Source organism: Sinocyclocheilus anshuiensis, unplaced genomic scaffold, assembly GCF_001515605.1.
Source record: "Sinocyclocheilus anshuiensis isolate Anshui unplaced genomic scaffold, SAMN03320099.WGS_v1.1 scaffold1880, whole genome shotgun sequence".
NCBI lineage: Eukaryota > Metazoa > Chordata > Actinopteri > Cypriniformes > Cyprinidae > Sinocyclocheilus > Sinocyclocheilus anshuiensis.
In genome coordinates, this window is record NW_015555852.1 from 439,913 (window position 1) to 461,385 (window position 21,473).

At 34.7% G+C, this 21,473-nt stretch overlaps 1 protein-coding gene and 1 long non-coding RNA gene across 2 annotated transcripts in view; both read right to left on the bottom strand.

Moving 5' to 3' along the window:
* The window catches only part of LOC107675635 (uncharacterized), a 2,552-nt gene extending 2,197 nt beyond the window's left edge, over window positions 1–355 (bottom strand). Inside the window, exons 1-2 of the long non-coding RNA XR_001632614.1 lie at window positions 263–355; window positions 73–150 (exon numbers count right to left, since the gene is read on the bottom strand). This is a non-coding gene — a long non-coding RNA (uncharacterized LOC107675635). The remainder of the gene's footprint in view (window positions 1–72; window positions 151–262) is intronic.
* A 5,487-nt stretch (window positions 356–5,842) lies between these two features.
* LOC107675634 (protein FAM219A-like) lies at window positions 5,843–21,219 on the bottom strand. The gene is made up of 7 exons (XM_016470044.1): window positions 20,972–21,219; window positions 13,919–14,018; window positions 11,777–11,851; window positions 11,421–11,460; window positions 10,388–10,468; window positions 8,059–8,113; window positions 5,843–7,661 (listed from the first exon to the last, which is right to left on the bottom strand). The coding sequence occupies exons 1-7, from the start codon at window positions 21,029–21,031 to the stop codon at window positions 7,503–7,505; spliced, it is 570 nt and encodes a 189-aa protein (XP_016325530.1). The 5' UTR covers window positions 21,032–21,219; the 3' UTR covers window positions 5,843–7,502.
* Window positions 21,220–21,473: the final 254 nt, after the last annotated feature.

The following is a 21,473-nucleotide window of genomic DNA, read 5'->3' on the forward strand; positions in this document are numbered from 1 at the left end:
GTCTGTGTGTGTGTGTGTGTGTGTGTGTGTGTGTGTGTGTGTGTGTGTGTGTGTGTGTTTGTGGTGACTTACAGGAGCAAGACCAAATGAGTCATAATGGACCATAATTACAATAGTGGGTGGGTCTTCTCCAGCTCCAGGAAGTACTCCCTTGAAATGAAGCAATAAATCGACTTGACTGACAGGTTTAATTATAGCCCAACACTATTAGGTTTTACAGAAAAGGATAGAGTTGCTGTGTGTGGCCAGCTGTCATTCTCACCTCTGAAGTAATGATGGTGGTATCGGTAATAGGCTTGAAGGGGGAGTTGTTGTTCACTAATATTTGGAAAGCGGTGGCAGTGATGATATACAGAGAACTGAGAAAAAAAGAAAGTTGATTCACATGGCTTAAAATTTACAGTAAATCTGCTTATATGAATATTTACTTAGTATAGCACTTAGTACACTCAAAAATATGTAGGTCTAGAGTCTTTTAAGATTTATGTATTCAAATTACATTTATAATTTCCATTTGGGTTGCATGGTTTTAATCTAACCAAGAAACTAAAAAAAAAACTAAAAACGAATAAACTTAATGTGATGCATGTTTGTCAGTCATACATAAATGAAACAGGTAAGATTTCTGTAATAGTAATAATAAACGGAATTTGCTTTAAATACACAATAACCAGGTTTATATATTTATCAACTGAAAATTTTTATATTTCATTTTAATTGAATATTGCTTGTTCCATATCATATTTTAACCATTTTCATACTTTTTAACAGATTAAATTATGCTATTTGGACAGAATTATGCTAATTCTAAAACATTTTAAAAATATATTTAAATATTTAAATAAAATCAAATAGATGCAAAGTTAATAATAAACAATGCCTTTTTTTTTTTAAATGCAGAAATCTCTTTCCTGTTTCATGTATGACTGACAGTTTATTTTTATGTTAAAAAAGTGTCATTCAAATGAAAATAATTTTTTATATCCAATTCAAATACATAAATCTTACATTTTATGACTGCTGGTACTCTGTAGCATCCCTCTCACCTCTCACTAGTGCAGAAGCAGACTTAGTTGCTGCAGCCTGAGTGACTTCTTCATTCATACAGAGCAGCTGGTCGTCCTCTGGGACCACATACTGTACATGAGGGTCTCCTTCTGCAGGACCTGAGATTCGGCCACCATAAAGCAGTGCATTCTTAATTAAATCAAGAAATGAGATTTTCCAGTGGTGTGTTTCACATATTGCTAAATCAGTAAGGATTTCAGAATAAGTTCAATTCTGTGGTTTGGCATTATTAAAAAGACATCATGGCTATTGCTGAATTCAGAATCACATACTAGTATACTGCTCTTACTATTTTTATCATGTCTTTCTATGGCAGGATTAGTACAAGTAGTATGTGATTCTGAATTCAGCATTGTTTGAAATAACATACTGCCTGTTTCCCACAATGCATTGTGCTTGACTTGACATTTTCAGTCTGACAAATGAGCTGGAAGTAATATGAACAATAACCTTTTGACTTGTAAACTACCAGTCACAAGTTTGGAATCATTACAATTGTATGGTTTTAAAAGGTTTTATGCTCAAGTCTCTAATCCTCGCCAAGGCTGCATTTATTTGATCAAAACTACCGGAAAAACAGCAATATTATAAAATTGTATTACAATTTAAATAACCGTTTTCTATTTTAATATTTTAAAAATGTAATTTATTCCTGTGTTGGCAAAGCAGATTTTTTAGCAGCCATTATTCCAGTCTAATATACTGATTTGGTGCTCAGTTATTAACAATGGTACTTTTTATTATCAGTGTTGAAAACATTTGCTGCTTGATTTTATGTGGATTCTTTGATGAATAGAAAGTTTAACAATAGAAATAGAAATCTTTTGTACCATTATAAATGTTTTTGCTGTCACTTTTGACTAATATAAGGCATCCTTGCTGAAGAAAATAAATTATTTCACAAAAATACTGTTTTACTGTATTTTTTATTAAATAAATACAGCTTTGGTGAGCATAAAAAAATAATAAAATAAATAATTAATTATTCCAAACTTTTGACCGAGTGTATTTTTGCACAAAATGGGATTAAAACTCAATTTCTTTTTCACTTTTTATTCTTCTTATCCATAACCCATACAAATAAAGAAATTTGCAAATGATGCGTTGTAAATGCACCACTGTAGACTTAAATATATGTTTATAATTATTTTATAATTGAAATTGATATTTAACCTAAAAATAAAAAATGATGTTATGATCATTTTCCTCACTCTCATGTCATCCCAAACCTGTATAACTTTTCTTTTCTGTGGAACATAAATATATGATATTTTGGAAAAAATTATCATTTTTTTGTGTGAACTATGCCTTTAAACTGTGGTGTGTTACCATGTTTGTCCTGATGTAAATTGTATTGCTGCATCCTGTATGCGATGAACTCATAGGAGGATGCAGCCGGCAGGGCAGACGCATGCAGGAGATGCACTGACAGCAGCAGAAGTGCCGCCACTTTCCAGGTTTGAAGAGTCATGCTGACCCCCCACATCTGAGTCCACCAAAAGACATCTATGAAAAATGCAAGATGAAATATTAAAAAGAACAATAAACCTATTTTTTCCAAGAATCCTTAGAATCCATGGACTGCTGAGTGTCCGTACACACTTATAATAAAATCTATAGACATTTCAAGACATTACTAACTACTTGAATGAACTTTAACGTGTATAAAATTAACTTAACTGCAATAATTATGTTTAAATAATATTTTAAAATATCAAAAATGTATTTTAAATTGGCAGTTTCTGGGCCTGTACGGTTTGCAAATCCCCGATCTATAGAATAATCAGGCACAAAAATATATTTCAAATATTGACATTTACAAACAAATAAACTATTAAATGCCAGAATTAGTTTTAATCACAAATAGCAATTCATCTAAAAGCAAAAAGCCATTTTTATCAAAAATATCCAATATTATGCATGGTGTACGTTTTTTAATCATGCAGAATATGGACACAATGTAATGAGCAATAACAATAATCGCTGAGTATCGACTACAACCTTAGCACTTCACATCATTAGGCTAATTATAATGAAATTTGCTGCCATGCGTAAAACTTGATTAAAAGAACAGTAGATGTAATAAAATATCATAGCAGAACTTGGCCCAACATGGTCCTAGTTTAAGACTGGAACTCACCCAAAATCTACGTTCGATCTTCCTCAGTGTGGAAGAACGATCTGTCTTGTGCTCTGAGCAGGATGTGATGTCCGAAGCATGGCCGGGACAAGGCTTAGAGAGGCCTGTAAGTAAGCCTAGTGCACCATCTGGCCCAGACAGGAATAAACCAGGCTAATTAGTCTTCTCCTCCAATTCCACACAATCTACACTTCTGCACCCCTTTCCAGTTGTTACAATTTCTTGTCACTGAAGTCTAAACCTCAGAATTGAAAGAAATATGGTTGAATACAGGAAAGAGCCAGTCAAAAGTTGTGACACACCTACTCATCGTTTTATTACCGTTTCTTTTTATTAGTATAAAATAATACTCATATCACCAGAACTGTGAAATAAATGTGTGACCAAAACTATTTTATATTTGACCTTCTTCAGAGTGGCTGATATGTTTGCTGGATACTTGCTGGCTGCTTTTTTCACTATCTGCTATAATAATAACACCAACAACAATAATAAATGTATTTTAAATATACTTGAAACAAATACAATTTTATTTCATAAACATTTTTCTAATTCATATTCAAATTCAGTATATAAATTCTGTCAATGAGTCAAAACTTTTTTCTGGTAGCATACATATGCATAAAAATACACAAGACAAGGGTGTTGCAATTGTAATTTACTGTAATTGTATTTACTGATATGATTCACTACACAGAACAACATTGTTAAATACTGGCATGGAAACTGTTCATGTCTTTACAATCATATTTATCGACAGCAGAGGGAAAAATTGTAGGAAAGAAAATAGAACAAAATGTAAAAAAAAATCCTGTATATCAATAAATTAAAAACATACCACCGGCAATAAATAACATGAACCATTGTATAGCTTGACTTAAGGCATAGTCTACTTATGTGTAGTAACAGAAAGCGGACAATCTCTATTAGGTGTTACACAACAGAGTGTATCTTGAACCAAAGAACCAAAGCAGAGGCACAGGGGATGACAGACATCTTCATTCATCACTACACAGATCAGTCAGTCGTACAGCGCATCTGTAAGTACCATGACAGCTTAGAAATGGCAGGCTTAAGAGACCTTTCCGAACTCACCGAATTCTCCATCTACTGTACATATAAGGTAAGTCTATTGAACAGGCATTTTGTAGGTTTGTGCTACGCTAAGGACTATACCACTGAAACATGGCCAAAAGTGGACATTTTCCCTTGTGGAATAAATTAACAATGGCATTGGCAAATGAAAACGTTTGTGTAATGCTCATGCTGGTGTCAATGACACCATGAAATACACAAAAATACTGAGTGAATGCACCTCTATATGGCAGTGTAGTATGAAATACTTGCCTGCATATCAATACAACAATAAAAATGTAAGCATTTAGGGATATAGGTTTGGGGAGTTTGCATTGTTGCATTTTGTATCCATATGAAAAGCAGTAAAAAGAAAATATGTAACCGCATACTGTTCTGAAGGAGTTTCAAAATGATACACCGATCCACAATAATCAAAACAAAAAGCTTGTCAATTCATACATCAGATCTACACTACCGTGTAAGTTTGGGGTCGGTAATATTTTTTAATGTTGTTGAAAGTCTCTAATACTCACCAAGACAGAATTTATACAGTAAAAACAGTAATACTGTAAAATATTTTTACAACATAAAATAACTGTTTTCTATTTTAATATATTTTAAAAAGTAATTCATTGATGGCAATGTTGAAAACTGTGGAAGCTTGTTTCTGCCACAGGATTTTTTTTAAAAACTCACATTTCAGACTTTTTCCTCGCAATTCTGAGTTTGTATCTCACAATTCGGACTTTCTGAGAAGAAAAGCCAGAACTGAGGGAAATAAACTTGAGATTGCAAAGAAAAAAGTCAGAATTGCATGAAAAAAAATGTCTGACTTATACGATAATTGTTTTATGGCATGGCTGAAACAAGCTTCCATTGAAAACAGTTATACTGATTAATATTTTTGTGGAAACAATGTTTATTTTTTTAGGATTTTAATGAATAGAAAATGCAAAAGAAAAGCATTGATTTGAAACAGAAATATTTTAACACCATAAATGTCTTCACTGCCAAATTAATGCATTTTTGTTGAAAAAAAAAAAACACTACTAAACTATTAGAAAACAATAAATCCTACTGACCTCAAACTTTTGAACAGTTGTGTATAAAACATGAAATATTAGATTATTATACTATTATATTGTAATCTCCCTTCATAAATTCTCTCGCATCAGATGAAAACTGGAGTGTTACTAGGTTATGTGCTTGGTGCAATGGCATTTAATTACAGCTGTCACTGCCAAATTAATGCATTTTTGTTGAAAAAAAAAAAAACACTACTAAACTATTAGAAAAAAAAAAATCCTACTGACCTCAAACTTTTGAACAGTTGTGTATAAAACATGAAATATTAGATTATTATACTATTATATTGTAATCTCCCTTCATAAATTCTCTCGCATCAGATGAAAACTGGAGTGTTACTAGGTTATGTGCTTGGTGCAATGGCATTTAATTACAGCTGGCAATGGCAACTGGGTGACGATGTACACGCAAGACGATAAGGTGCTCTGTAAGTTGTACAAAATAAAAAACTGTTGCATGACAAAACAATGGCATTTAATTACAGCTGGCAATGGCAACTGGGTGACAATGTACACGCAAGACGATAAGGTGCTCTGTAAGTTGTACAAAATAAACAACTGTTGCATGACAAAAAGAAAACAGAAATAATGTAGAGAACAGTACAATCTTCAAATCGATGCAAAGACCTTCATACTCTGAGTGTTGTAGTGTTGTTGTTGTATTTAACAGAAGTAATATAGATTTGGCCACTGACTCAAACAGCTGAGATGAATTTATAAAGACATTTGTAAGGGAAGGCATCAAATTGAAGCGAAACAGCAAATGCAGAGTATCCTGTTCCAGAGTACTACACTTAATGTCGGACAAAATGGTACTGCACTTTCTAATTGCTATAAAGACGAGAGCACAAAAGTGTCAAATTGATTTCTGGCAACATTTTGAATGCTGGCTATAAGCATTTCATGACCTTTCCATCTTTAAAATAAAGAAACAACACATTTTGTGCATTCTGACAGAAATCGGATGAACAGAATTGATAGAATTTTTGTCCTGTTAAGGACACAGATTATGGGACATGTATCTGGCAGCTGCTATTATCTATAAGTAAATCAATACAAGCTTTCTTCCCCTCCTAATACATTGCAACAATTCTCAAAACAAAGAGCTCTCAGAAATGATGAATACTGTACTGAATTATCTTGTGTCTTATGTCGAGGTACATTTTTAGTTTATCTTTGAAAACTAACATTTAAGTTCCTTTAATCCAGTTTAACTGTTGGGTTTGTGTACAGCAACACTGACCGAAACACTGAACACAATAGAATATGTTCAAAAAAATAAAGTCTCTTAGTAAACACATCTCAATTATTCAATGAAATTCCCTGACTTAACAATTACATCTGCTGTCAATTTCGTAGCAGATCGGTGTCTTCTGTATGGATATCTCAATTTAAGAGAATTACTTTATTAGTGTTTGCTACAAAGCTACATATAATATATTAATACGTACATCTGCAATGTAAATGATCTGAGAAACAAATTCACCTGGTCACTATACACTCCCTTTCATTACAAAACAAACACATCTGTCCTAATAACATCAGAAGCATCAGTTAAACAAAGGCAAATGTTCTAGAGCAGTCATTTACAAAAAAGAAAAAAAAAAAAAAACCCCGTTGATTTTGCTTTGATAAACCTATAAAACAGAAACTGAGTTTCAATAAAAATAAAATCATTAGGGCTGCCAAAAGATACTCTTACTCTTTAAATTAATCATTTTTAAATACGTATTATATAAGTGAAAAGGAAAACATTTCTGATTTGGTGTAAAGGGGCCCTTCCTGATGGACTGCGAGGGTATTTAAGACAAAAACATTGGGAAAACTGAAGGTTACTGAGAAGTCTGTAGTGTGAAATGTTCATTTTTGTTCCATTTTAAAAGAGCTGTATTCTTCTAATGTTGCACCATGCATTTATATACACACCTAATTCTAGTGCCCTCTGGTGATGATACTCACGTCCTACCATAGGAGGAACCAAAGACAGTTACATGTGCATTTTCATTCATTATTTTTCCCTATTTTATGTTCATTTTAATACACCCATTCTATTGTTTTTAAGTTCTTTAGTAGTTAATCTATGCTGAGAGTGCTAACTGTGAGCTTAACTCACAGACTTGGGACAGGAGGGGTTACTGAATTTGACAGGCTATGGAGGAAGTGGCTTGGCAGCACATGCAGGTGGGGTTGACTGATTTAGGGGGGATGAGATCAAGGTCTTCATCATCTGGGATTTCGTCCAATCGGTAGCCATCCTTCAGCAGCTGGATGTTTAAGTCTTGGTTTATTTGCTGTGGCAAAAATTTAACAAAATGGTTACAGTAGTTATCAGAGAATTTAAAATATTTTAAATAATATAATCTACCAAAAAAATTTATATATTTTTGGGTGAACTGAACCTTTAAAACATTATATTATACAATGCCACTTTAGAAAAGATGTGATGACTTAACTAAACTAAACTACAAAATAAAATAAAATAAAACAATGCAAAAATAAACAAAATATAAAATAAAAATAGTAAAATAAAATAAATATTGGCTAAGTTTCTACTCAGTTAGCAGTTGATTTATTTTAACTATGTACTGTAGAGACAAGTGTAAGTCTAATGAGATGGCAAAGGGTTAAAATACTTAATTAAGTGGCTTTATTTCATTGCATAAGTACCTGGTCATTTAGACATCTCACCTCGGCTGAGGAATATCCAGATGATGAATATCTGGACATATCAAAGTCATCGTCACTAAAAAAAACAACAGGAAGTACACAGTCACAAATGAGCACCTTAATTTCAGATAAACAGCCACAGACCAATGAAATCAGCCCTTCTGCAGCAATTCAATGACTCACTTAAAAAAAACTCAAAACTCAAAAACTGCAAACTGTTTTTTGATTCAACAAAGATCTGTTTAGGTATATCAAATATAGCTTCCATATTGAATGTTGATTCCCCTAATTTATTTTTCAACGTGTATTCTGCCTATAATGTTTCTAGTAATATTAGACACATTTTTATAAATACAAAAGAGATTCTATTTAGTCACAGTACAGCAAGAGAGAGAGAAAAATGTGAAGATGACATTTCAGCCCAATTAATTTATCAGGAAAAATCAACAGCGACAATCTGGAGCCTTCTGCTGATTGCTGCGGTAATTACAAGTTGTTTTAATGAAGCTGAGCGCTCCAGGAATGAGTATGACAGCAACTAGTACAAGCATGTGATGGACAAAGCGCCTGAGCATGTGACAGACAGTGGGTGTACGTACTAAATGTCAGGGAATGAGTGCTACATACAGCGAGGCTGAAATGGAAAAACAGAAAGAGAGAGACAATGAAGGATGGGTGATCTAAAACATGACTTAATCACAACTGCAGGCAGCTGAGGTCACAGACAGCTGGCAGCACAGAAAGCATTAAGTTAAGAGACCCATCTGTGTGAGACACTGCACGCTGTGCCTGATCATCTGAACTGAACAGCAACCACGCTATTATGGCTGAACACATACTGTGACACATCTCATTACAGAAGGGTGTAGGCTACACAAACGACACCGATGATTTCAAGTGCTTTGGACTTCTGTCAACAAACATGTTTTCTTGCTTTTTTCCAACTCTCAGGACTGGAAACTTAGAGACAAGACAAATCCAGGCCAGAATTACACTGCTAATGGTGACTCTGCACTAAGAGCATGTCATAGTCCGGAATGCTTAAAGGGATAGTTCACTAAAATATGAAAATTCTGTCTTAACTGACTCACCCTCAAGTTGTTCCAAACCTGTATGAGTGTCTTTCGTCTGTTGAGCACAAAAGAAGATATATTGAAGAATATTGGAAACCAAACAGTGGAAGTCAACAGCTACAGTCAATTGTTTGGTTACCGACATTCTTCAAAATATCTTTCTTTGTGTTCAAAAGAAACTCATACAGGTTTGGAACAAGTGAAAGGTGAGTAAATGGTGGCAAAATTTTCATTTTAAGGTGCGCATTAACACATTAATCATTCCATATCATTGGAACCATATCATTCAAAAACGGTGTTTTCCACTATTTTCTGAAACAAAGTCATTCTAATTATGAAAATGAAGCTGCAAAACACACAGTGAGCATAAGCAAGTATGCATTAAATTATTAAGCAGATTATATTAATATTAAGCAGCACAACTGTTTTAAACATTGATAAAAAAAAAGTTTCTTGAGAAGGATCATGTGACACTGAAGAATGGAGTAATGGCTGCTGAAAATTCAGCTTTGCCATCACAAAAATAAAATACAATTTTAAATATATTGAAATAGATCTGTTAATTAAAAATTGTAATAATATTTCACAATATTATGTTTCTACTGTATTTTTGATTAAATAAACACAGCCTTGGCATAAGAGACATATTCAAAAAATCATACTGACCCCAATCTTTTGAATGGCAGTGTAAATATTAAAGGTACTGAAAAAAGTCAGTTTAATTATTATAATCAGAGAGCGGGTGGACAATGGTCATGTGAAAATAAATGATTAAAAATTATGTTAATAATCAATTAAAAACAAATTACATTTTTGGCCTCAGAAACTTTTACAACATTCGTTAACTTAAAGAGGAAAAAATGTACAAAAGAAAGTGAAAGTGCTCCCTAAAGAGACAATATTATAAAAGATACTGCAAACTGAACCAGGTAATGAGACTTGCTTCTGCCTTTCTAGACAATTTTGTTCATATTTAATGAGAGTCTCTGCTGTGATGGATGAGAATTGTATTTATTTTTATTTTTTTGCAAAAGCAAATGTTGATTCTTTAGTCACTTTAAAATGAGTTGGTATTTTAATTAAATGTCAGGTCCTTTTTTGATGGAGGTGGCTGGCTAGGAAAATGACACAAAGCTTTAATTAGAGGATTTATTTCCATCTCTCGTCGTTTGATACATCCTAATCCTTCCCTTGAAGTGAAGCATTCTGAAATATTCACAAAAGATTTCTAGAGCACTTCCCTGAGAATAATAGAATGAAGTTTTTCGTGTGAATACCTGTCAGTGTCCAGTGCTACAAGTGGCTTCTCATCTGGACTCTGGTCTAAGGATGAATAGCCTTTATTAGGGACAACCAACCTGTAATGAAAGTAGGACAAATGGAAGAGACTGTCAGACCAGTTCAATCAAACATCTATGCTTATACATCTATGCTTGAATATTAAAGGCACAATATGTAATTTTGCGCTGGAGGGCGCGTATTCAAAATAAACAAAGAGACAAAGGCATAGTTTGATGACGCTGTGACTGAGTGTGGAATCATGGGAGTTGTGGTCTTCATCCCCACAGCCGAAGCAATCCGACGGGACTCGGGCAGAAATCATGTTCATGGATGAGCTAATGATTTATTAACGTAGTAGAATGAAGCAGGGTGAGGCTGAAAGCCGTCGAAGCGAAACGAGGCCGCTGAACGAGCGCGACACACGGCTCGAAAGCAGTGGAGCTTTAATTATGCCACAGTCGACCGCTTCCGCTCCTTCCGGTCATGCGTATGTGGGGGAAAAAAACAGCTCTTTTTTTATCATACTAGATACATTTTTCTTTAATACTATTTTTAAGAAAAAAATCTGCATAATAATATAGTGTGTGTATATATTTTTTTAATTAAAAGAAAAAAATATCTAAAATCAGATTGTAAACAACTAATGATAAGATACAATTTTATAACAAAAATCAAATGATAAAAATCCAAAACGTTCTTCATTTTTTTTATACACAGGCACAATACCAGTAATATAAATATAGCCCAATATTATCTAAATTATATCTCTCTCATTATTATAAACCTTCAAAAACAAAGGCAGCATTTTTTGGTTTTATTTTTATCTATTAACCTTTCATTTTAATATCCACTTTTCCCAGATCAATAAGTACTAGGACAAATCTGGCAAGGGAAATCAAATAAATAAGAGGCATGGCTGAGTTTAACATTATCAAACCCTGTTACATTAAGAACTACTTGTAGGTTTTGTAAGAAAGTAGTTTTTAATGAAGTTATTTCTCATGAAAATGAGAGTGGACCAAACCTCACCTTGTTCTGGCCATAACGTTATTTTTCTCCATAGCCGGCGCTAGACATCTTTTGTTCGTCTTCTCTGGGACAAAAGCTTAAGTTAATCTATGGCCCTCAGGCTTTTAAAGCAAGCAGGCCTGTGTGCAGCTAATCTTCAGGCCTAAAGCTATGCTCTAAACCAGGCCTGCGGATGGGTCCTTGCATTTGAACTAATCCTGACAGGGCACTAGGGACCGGTGGGATGGCAGAAGTCCTCATACACACTGCACTAACACTAATTAACATTCATAGACTGTAAAGCCTTCATATAAAGCTGCTGTTTATAGGATTTGATGTTGTTGCTGTTCATATTTTAATGTACTAAACAAATCAACCATTATTATGAGGCCATACATTTGTTTTAGTTCCGTTCTTCATCGAGCCCTTCCTCGCAAGCTCTCGCTGTTTCTCTAACGAAAGAACAAAATGAAAACAAATGACATTTTATAAATCTCCTATTGACTTACATTGATAGAACGTTCAGCATTCAAAACGTAACCAATAGTGATGGTGTGATCGTAATATTTGCATTGGTCTTCAGTCTCATAGCCATTTGCATACTGAAGACTGCCTTCCTTGCATACATTTATAACTGCAGTTACGCTTTGATTGTGTTCTGCTGAATCCAGATAAATACCATGGCAACACACAAAGTTTTATTATGGGTTGAGACTACAGTCTTATTAATATTCTCCATTCTGCGTGGTTCTCTGGCTGGAGAACAGTTTCTTCAGGCGTGAAGCTTGACTTCTGCGTGACTTACACACACTGGCCTGCATGTGTGTGTGGAAGATTTCTCTGCGGTGCTATAAGTAATAAGGCTGTCAGAGGGAGGACTGTAAAGTGAAGTTTCATTAACAACAGCAACTGCTGTACTTCTGGATGCCCTAACCGAGCGCAACTCAACAGAAAGCGGCGTGAACAGACCCAGGCTGGTTTTTTCCTGATACTTGAGGAGAAAAGGACTAATAATCAATATTTTAAATAAGCAACCACATGTGTGTCAATCATTCAGCCAATGAAACAGTGCAATTGTCTTTTTTTTTTGGGGGGGGGGGGGGAAATGGACTTTATTTCTACCCCTCAAAGATTCTTTTTTTTTTTTATGGGGGGATTATATTTTTTTTGTTGTTGTTGGGATAATATTGATGGCCAATAATAATTTTAAAGTTATGGTTGCAGTGTTGTTACTGTTAACTAAGACTAAAATTATTAAAAAATTGCTTTACATAATTGAAATTCAGCTGTAATAATATAAAATATACATATCAGGTGAAAAACTTCAACAAAAAAAATTAATTGTTGTTTTGGCAACTAACATATATACATATATAACAATAATTTGTAGTACTAAAATGACTAAAACTGAAATAAAAATAAATTAAAGCTAAATAGAAATGTAAAAATAACAAAAGTGCAGCAAAATTAATCAAACGTAAACATTAAAATTAAAACAAAAATATAAAAATAAAATAATATTGATAAATACTGTAATAGTATGTAAAATACAACTTTTTTGGTTTGTTTGTTTTTTGGTAAACAGACTGCCAATAATTATTTTAATGTTATGGTTGATAAATGATATAACGGCTATTTATTATAAATGTATACGTTTTCCATTATACCAAATTCCAAATGATTATTAAATTATTACATTCATTATTAAATTATTAAATGTTACACAAAGTAGATTGCTTCAAATGAAATTGAGCATTAAAACTTTTTAATATTCAAAAAGATGGTCAAAAATATGGATGACTATTTGGGTGCAACAAATGACATGAGTTTTTTTGCAATTTACACAGAAATTAATTTTGCTCATATTTCAAATTTCCTTGTAGAAAAAGAAAGCTCCACAATTGTATTTGAAAAGCTGTAGTTACTTTATCTGAGAGAAACATTCAGATTTGAAGACTCATTACACTCCTGCTTATTGAAAACCACAGTCATCCATTTCACACGGCCTACTGCTAATCGCTTCTTAGCTCTCGCTCCAAACCGTATGCTTCACAATCACAGTATCAAGTGGGAAAATCAATCCAGTCGTTTTTAAAGTGAGTGAGTGTGAGTGACGTGACATGTGGCCAAGTATGGTGACCCATACTAGGAATTAGTGCTCTGCATTTAACCCATCCAAAGTGCACACACACAGCAGTGAACACACACACCGTGAACACACACCCGGAGCAGTGGGCAGCCATTTTTTGCTGCGGCGCCCGGGGAGCAGTTGGGGGTTCGGTGCCTTGCTCAAGGGCACCTCAGTCATGGTATTGAAGGTGGAAGAGAGCGCTGTACATTCACTCCCCCCACCTACAATCCCTGCCGGTACGAGACTCGAACCCGCAACCTTTGGATTACGAGTCCGACTCTCTAACCATTAGGCCACAACTTCCCCTTTTACACTCAAATGGACAAATTACACTGGTGATGATATGGCATGTTATTCAGATCACTGGCTGAATGAGAAAGTGCCTTACCTATCTTCACTTGCAGCGGAGAGGGCTTGTAGTTGATGGCGACTGACTCTGATTCTCTCGTTCCTGTTTCAGCCTCCAAAGTGGACGTTGCTGCAGGATCCTGGAGACAAAAACACAATCACACTTATCAGTAGATGCAACACTACATTCCCAAGTGCAGACGCTAGATATTAGCAATATGCAAAACTATACATTTCCAAAATTGACTAGTTGGCAAATGGATTTTGAGAAAGCTGTGTTTCTATATGAATTAAGAGTGTAAATCTAGAAAAGCCTTCCAAATCTGAAACAATGTAACGTAGAAAGGCTCTCTCTGGTACAAAACCCCAACCATGCTCAGTGTGCTGATGAAAAATAGACAGCAAAAATCAGACTGGTTGTAAATAATGGCATCTGGAGAGGCAGGGCATGTATCAAGGGTGTTGATTTTACTGGGGTTGAGTAAAATAACACGAGTCAGCACAATGTCAGCATGCTGTCACCAGAACGGGTCATTTTAATACATCTCTCACAAAACGTCTCAGATTTGCTTTCACAGCTGTGCTCCAGCAACTTATCAATTCTGGGAGCAGAGATAGATGTAGGGCCTGTGCAGTCGAAAACTCCCAATGTACTGTAAAGTTACTGGTTATCAGATTAATCCCGATTTTGTCTGAATTTATACAAGATTTTATTCCTAAAAACATGGTCAAAATTATTTTTTCTGGCAGTTGACAGTATTTTCTGATTCATGGAGTGATAAAAAGAGATATCCAAAATTCCATCTGTAAAAAAAAAAACTTGAACTCTAATGAAACAAAATGAAAGAATTTTGAATCTGGCTTTATCCAATGTTCAGACTTCTCTTCTGGAAATGTATTATCTAATTAGTGCATATTTAATTAGATAATGTATCATTTGCATATTTAAACAGTAAATATCAGGAAACTTGTAATACTGTAAAAGAAAAACTTGCAAATCTTAATGTAGTCAATGGGGCAGTATGAAAAATTAATACATTAATCTACTAGTTTATTTTTTGGGATGTCTTGCCTTAAAACAATATTGAATAAATCTATTTTATTTTATTTTATATAGGCTATAGTAGTGATGGCAAATAAATAAATAATAATTAAAAACATACATTTATTATATAATTTATATTTGATAGAAAATTATTTTTAATTCTAGGGGGGAAAAAACTTTAAAACATCTACATCTGTAGCGTAATATTAAAAGTATGACAGGCCAGTAAAATATGATCAATAGTCAAAGGTCTCTTCAAATATGTAAGTCTTGAGATTTATTAAAAATAAATTTATTTTGGAAATATACACAATACTAATGGAGACAAAAACACAATCACACTTATCAGTAGATGCAACACTACATTCCCAAGTGCAGACGCTAGATATTAGCAATATGCAAAACTATACATTTCCAAAATTGACTAGTTGGCAAATGGATTTTGAGAAAGCTGTGTTTCTATATGAATTAAGAGTGTAAATCTAGAAAAGCCTTCCAAATCTGAAACAATGTAACGTAGAAAGGCTCTCTCTGGTACAAAACCCCAACCATGCTCAGTGTGCTGATGAAAAATAGACAGCAAAAATCAGACTGGTTGTAAATAATGGCATCTGGAGAGGCAGGGCATGTATCAAGGGTGTTGATTTTACTGGGGTTGAGTAAAATAACACGAGTCAGCACAATGTCAGCATGCTGTCACCAGAACGGGTCATTTTAATACATCTCTCACAAAACGTCTCAGATTTGCTTTCACAGCTGTGCTCCAGCAACTTATCAATTCTGGGAGCAGAGATAGATGTAGGGCCTGTGCAGTCGAAAACTCCCAATGTACTGTAAAGTTACTGGTTATCAGATTAATCCCGATTTTGTCTGAATTTATACAAGATTTTATTCCTAAAAACATGGTCAAAATTATTTTTTCTGGCAGTTGACAGTATTTTCTGATTCATGGAGTGATAAAAAGAGATATCCAAAATTCCATCTGTAAAAAAAAAAACTTGAACTCTAATGAAACAAAATGAAAGAATTTTGAATCTGGCTTTATCCAATGTTCAGACTTCTCTTCTGGAAATGTATTATCTAATTAGTGCATATTTAATTAGATAATGTATCATTTGCATATTTAAACAGTAAATATCAGGAAACTTGTAATACTGTAAAAGAAAAACTTGCAAATCTTAATGTAGTCAATGGGGCAGTATGAAAAATTAATACATTAATCTACTAGTTTATTTTTTGGGATGTCTTGCCTTAAAACAATATTGAATAAATCTATTTTATTTTATTTTATATAGGCTATAGTAGTGATGGCAAATAAATAAATAATAATTAAAAACATACATTTATTATATAATTTATATTTGATAGAAAATTATTTTTAATTCTAGGGGGGAAAAAACTTTAAAACATCTACATCTGTAGCGTAATATTAAAAGTATGACAGGCCAGTAAAATATGATCAATAGTCAAAGGTCTCTTCAAATATGTAAGTCTTGAGATTTATTAAAAATAAATTTATTTTGGAAATATACACAATACTAATTGCACTAAAGTTAGACTGATGGATAGACAAATCTTACTGTCTTGTTGTCCAATATAAAATTTTCAAGCCTTCATTACTACTCAAAGTCTGGGCCAATTCACACCCTCTTTTCTCCACAGCCTCTTTTCTGCACAGCTGCTTGGTTGAGAGATGGATGAAGGAGAGAGATTCTAGCTGTCATAGTAACCGGCCGGTACTTCCTGCATAGTTGGCTCGCATGACACCAGGCATGTTTTGTTGCTCCAGCCTTCAATACGTAGGGTCTGAGTGCTCTGTGACATCACTCGAGACGGGGAGAGGCAGAACAGAGGGAGCTTGTTGGAGGAAATGTTGAGAGCACACCCAAGCTGCCTCTGCCAACAGAGCGCCTATTATGACCTAAAAAAGCCTGCCTTCATTGGATGCGCACCATGTGGCCATTTGAGTCTTTGGGGCCGTCATCGTGAGCCACTAGAGCCATGCGATTATAGCAACGCTATGTTTTTGGTACAGTTCATGACACACCAGATGACTAACTGAAGTGTCAAACTACTGCCAAAAGACAGTCTGGTGATCAGTAGATACAGCATGGTGTTACACAATACTGAAAGGACTTAACATTTTGAACTTTTTGATGCCACAGACACCCAAACATGATGACACCCTTGCTAGGATCCCCTAATCCTAAAACATAAAGGATTACATAATGCTACATCATTTATTAGATAGACAGATAGATAGATAGATAGATAGATAGATATTAAAATATTTAGAACATAAAGAATATATATTATATAATAAAAGCAATAAATATATATATATATATATATATATATATAGAGAGAGAGAGAGAGAGAGAGAGACTACTAAAAAGCTATATAGAAATATTTATATTATAGAAATAGACAAAAGGATATAGCACATAGCAAAACTATTAAAACTACAATCAAAATGAAAACTACATATAAATTAAAACTATTATAAATACACATTACTATAATATTATATAAATAATAGTAAAATAACACTGATACACAGATTAAAATTTTTTTGTACTTTTCCACTAACCACCTATCAACAATATCAATATCAAATGTCTGACATTAACAAAACAAACATGCTTAGCTCATGTTAGCGATGACTAAATGACGCTAAAACCTTTGGAGGGGTCACTGGATATAACAAATGACCTGTATCATAAAGAAATCCACTTGTGGAACAAACATGAAGTAGACTTGTTGTTGAAGGAAACCTCTTTGTCCACTGGTTCGGTCGTGGCATAGTGCCAGCTGTAGGCCTGGCAGGGCTCTCACAAACCCTTTAAGCTCAGCACCAGCTAAAGAGACCAGCGGGGGATTGTGGGTAATAGCCCAGCAGGATACCATCAAGCTCTTGAAGCATCTAATCATATGCCGGGCATGAAGTACATTGTCATTCATCTTTATCTCCAGCTGTTGCTCGTCCACAATATAATTTTCATTTTTTTCGAGCATCAGGACACACCTTCAAAGCAAGGAGATAATGCTTCAGATCAACATAAATTTTAAAATGCTATCTGTCTTTGTACTTTGTGGTCTACAAAGAACTCTGTTGAGTAAGCCAATGCTATTGAGCTTTCCAGACAGCCTTTGTTAGACTACATAGGCTACACAAATCTCAGAGCAACACCTCAAAGAACATCATCAAAGTCATGCATATTCCACCAGCTACATGAACAACTGCCTGTGAAATTTATGCAAGATCTACTGGAGAAAACCAAGAGAAGTGAAGCCTCAGAGCACTACAGAACCCAAGCTGATGCAACCCTAATCTCTGGTCTCATTGTTTAAAGCTGATTTAGAACGTTGTTGTCACAAGATTAAAGTGATCAGAAATCTATAGGAACTGAAACACATAAGCAAGTCTGCATTGATCTAGAGCAGAACACATCCACAGAAGAAAAAAAAACAAGATTACTATGACGAATCCATTAAAACACTGTACACCTGTAGGTCTCGTGTTAAATCTCTCACATGGACTAATGTTTGTCCTCAAGGACTTTAAAATGGATGTCAATGTGAAGGTCAATTTTTAACATCAGTAAAGATTTTAGATTAAATATAGATTAATGGCATCATGTGGGACCTTATGATCTGAACTCCAGGATCTTTATATGGATGTCAATCATGTCAATATGGCATGTTGGTGATGAAGGAGATGAAGATGAGTGAATGCTAACACAGCTGAGGCAATGAAAAGGATTGGTGGGATAATATGGCAAGATGTACTTTGGACCAATCATAGCAAAGCATGATCCATAAGGTGACTACCAGGTGATAGTGGTTAATCAGATAACCAACAATAACCAACAGATTAAAAGGGATGGGATGGGTTCTTCTACTTAAATTTCCCACTGATTTACAGGGTATTTAATGGTTAGGTTTTGTGTCAGGACAATGTTTGTTTGACAGGAATGTTGTTCTAGAACCAACAAAAGATGCTGATCCTGGAAAACGGCCTACTTGGCAAAATTACAGTCACCGCAAACTGACTCTGGCACTGTGGCAGCTTACTGTCATTGCTGCCCTCATTTTATCCACATGTCAATTGGAAATTAAAATTAGTCATTGTTTTTTTTTCTTCTAATTATTTATGTGACCTAATAGACTGTATCTTCATCTCTCTATAGACGAAGGTGATGAGTACAACAAATCAGAAAGCCAATAACTACTAAATCCGTAAAAGGAAGGAGTTTTCTTCTCTGAAAAACAGGAGCCATGTTGCAGTGGGTTTGTGTCCTTTTCTGCCCACAGAAGAATGAATTAGCATGAGAAAGCACAGTTTGTTGTATAGGGTAACAGCTGGGTCTTTGGCACTTTGGGAATAGTGGGGCGCCAATGAAAAAATAATGACATTATCACTCCAGGCCATATCTCACCAATCCAGCATATTCTAAAGTGCACACTTCAGTCCAGCCAGATAATGCAGGCCTACTAACTGAATGAAAACATATTTACTTCCCTGGAAATCAATGTGTTTACGCAAGCTCTGAAACAAATAAGACATTCAGGAAATTCAAGATGTATGTGTCTGCTACTACTGTCTGATTGGGTTGACGAGTTCAAATCCACTCAAGTCAAGTACTTTCCGGCCTGTATTGTTTGTAATTATCATCCTTGTGCTTAAATTCTACAGCATTGTGTTTATTTAACAAATTATTCTAACTGTTATGTTATTTTTAATTGTATTTAATGTACAAATTCTAATTCAATTTCAGCTTAAAATAATGATGTATCATCGTGTGGCCCTGACATTGGCACAAAAAGAACATTCCAGTGCAGTTAATTTGTAACATTTTTGCTATTCGGTTTTGTAAAGTAACTTCATTTCACATAATTACTTAAAGGGATAGTTCACCCAAAGATGAAAATGTGATATTTATCTGCTTACCCCCAGGGCATCCAATATGTAGGTGACTTTGTTTCTTCAGTAGAACACAAACGGAGATTTTTAACACAAACTGTTGCAGTATGTCAGTCGTATAATGGAAGTGAATGGGAATCACGGCTTTGAGAGTTAAAAAACATACACAAACAAAACCAAATTAAACCCTGCGGCTCGTGATGATACTTATAATGCACTTATAATTCTGCGATCCGCCATAAAGCAAGAAGAAGAAGAAGACGCGAACGCGCTCAGGACAGTTCGGACATTGTGGTGAATCAGAGGTAAAAAACGATATAAATACTGTTCAGTTTTTTTGCACAGACCGATTGTTTCGTGTCTTTACACATCAATGTATCGTCACGAGCCGCAGGGTTTAATTTGGTTTTGTTTGTGTAGGTTTTTTTGACTCTCAAAGCCGTGATTCCCATTCACTTCCATTATAAGACTGACAGACTGCAACGGTTTGAGTTAAAGATCTTCGTTTGTGTTCTACTGAAGAAACAGAGTCACCTACATCTTGGATGCCCTGGGGATAAGCAGATAAACATCAAATTTTCATTTTTGGGTGAACTATCCCTTTAAATGATACAAGTGAGAGCTCATTAATTTGGTTCTAGCGATTCATTTGAACAATAACCGCCTTTTCCGGTCCGATTCATAGAGGGTCGGACTGATTCAATCCGATTAATGAATAAAACGCGCAGACCGATTCATTGAAAAGCTCCCATTCAAAAAGAACGATACATTCACGAATCGGACACCTAATAAAAAACAGCCATTTCTGTCAGTCAAAAATAATACCACATATATAACTTGTGTGAGCTTTTATTTTGTCTCATTAAGGCAGGTTTACGAACATTTAAACACAACTGAGTTAATGTCAGTACCATGACAACTGGCATAGTATCAACATATAGTTGGATATATCGGTTTTGTCTAAATAAACCTACCGATCCTAGATGACATCTGGTAATGTACCAGCGTTTGTGAGCCAGGTTAATTGAGGTAATACAGAATTACTATCTTCTCACACAGTGTCATTTCCCACGACCTGTAAAGGTACACATTGTTATTCTCCATGTAGTGAGAGTGACACTTACCAGCAGCTTCATCTCTGGATTTACTGGTGGTACTTGAAATCTGTCAATTTCTTCCATCATTTTGATAAAACGTCAGTCTTGTAAAGTAAAGCACAAACGCTCAAGGTGATATCCTAATTGAAAAACGCATTTATTCACTGTCTGGAATGGTTCAAAGATGCCGAGTTCTCCAGGTTCATCTCTAGGTGTTTTCTGCTATCTGGCTATTACCAGTCAGGGGTGACTCAACAGCAACATCTGACTTCCGGGTCCGGAACCCCACCCATAATGACGAGTAGATGAATAATTAATGAGCCTGAAACCCACAGCTCCTGTGAGATAAGGTAGATTCGCAGATCAAAAGCAGCACAGCAAATCTTAGGATTATTTGCAAATGAAACATGAAAATCGTGCAGATGCTGGTACCATCATAATTTAATACTCCTACAAGTGCTAAAATATTACTTTTATAGTTTATTATTATCTATACATACTGGTAAAAAAAAAAAATTATAGCCTGAAT

Coding starts and splice junctions, on each gene's coding strand:
- LOC107675634 (XM_016470044.1), bottom strand. CDS start 21,031: ATGATGGAAGAAATTGACAGATTTCAAGTACCACCAGTAAATCCAGAG. Junction 11,852..13,918: donor TCCGCTGCAAGTGAAGATAG/GTAAGGCACTTT, acceptor TTCTTTCGTTAG/AGAAACAGCGAGAGCTTGCG. Junction 8,114..10,387: donor GTAGCACTGGACACTGACAG/GTATTCACACGA, acceptor TGTTTTTTTTAG/TGACGATGACTTTGATATGT.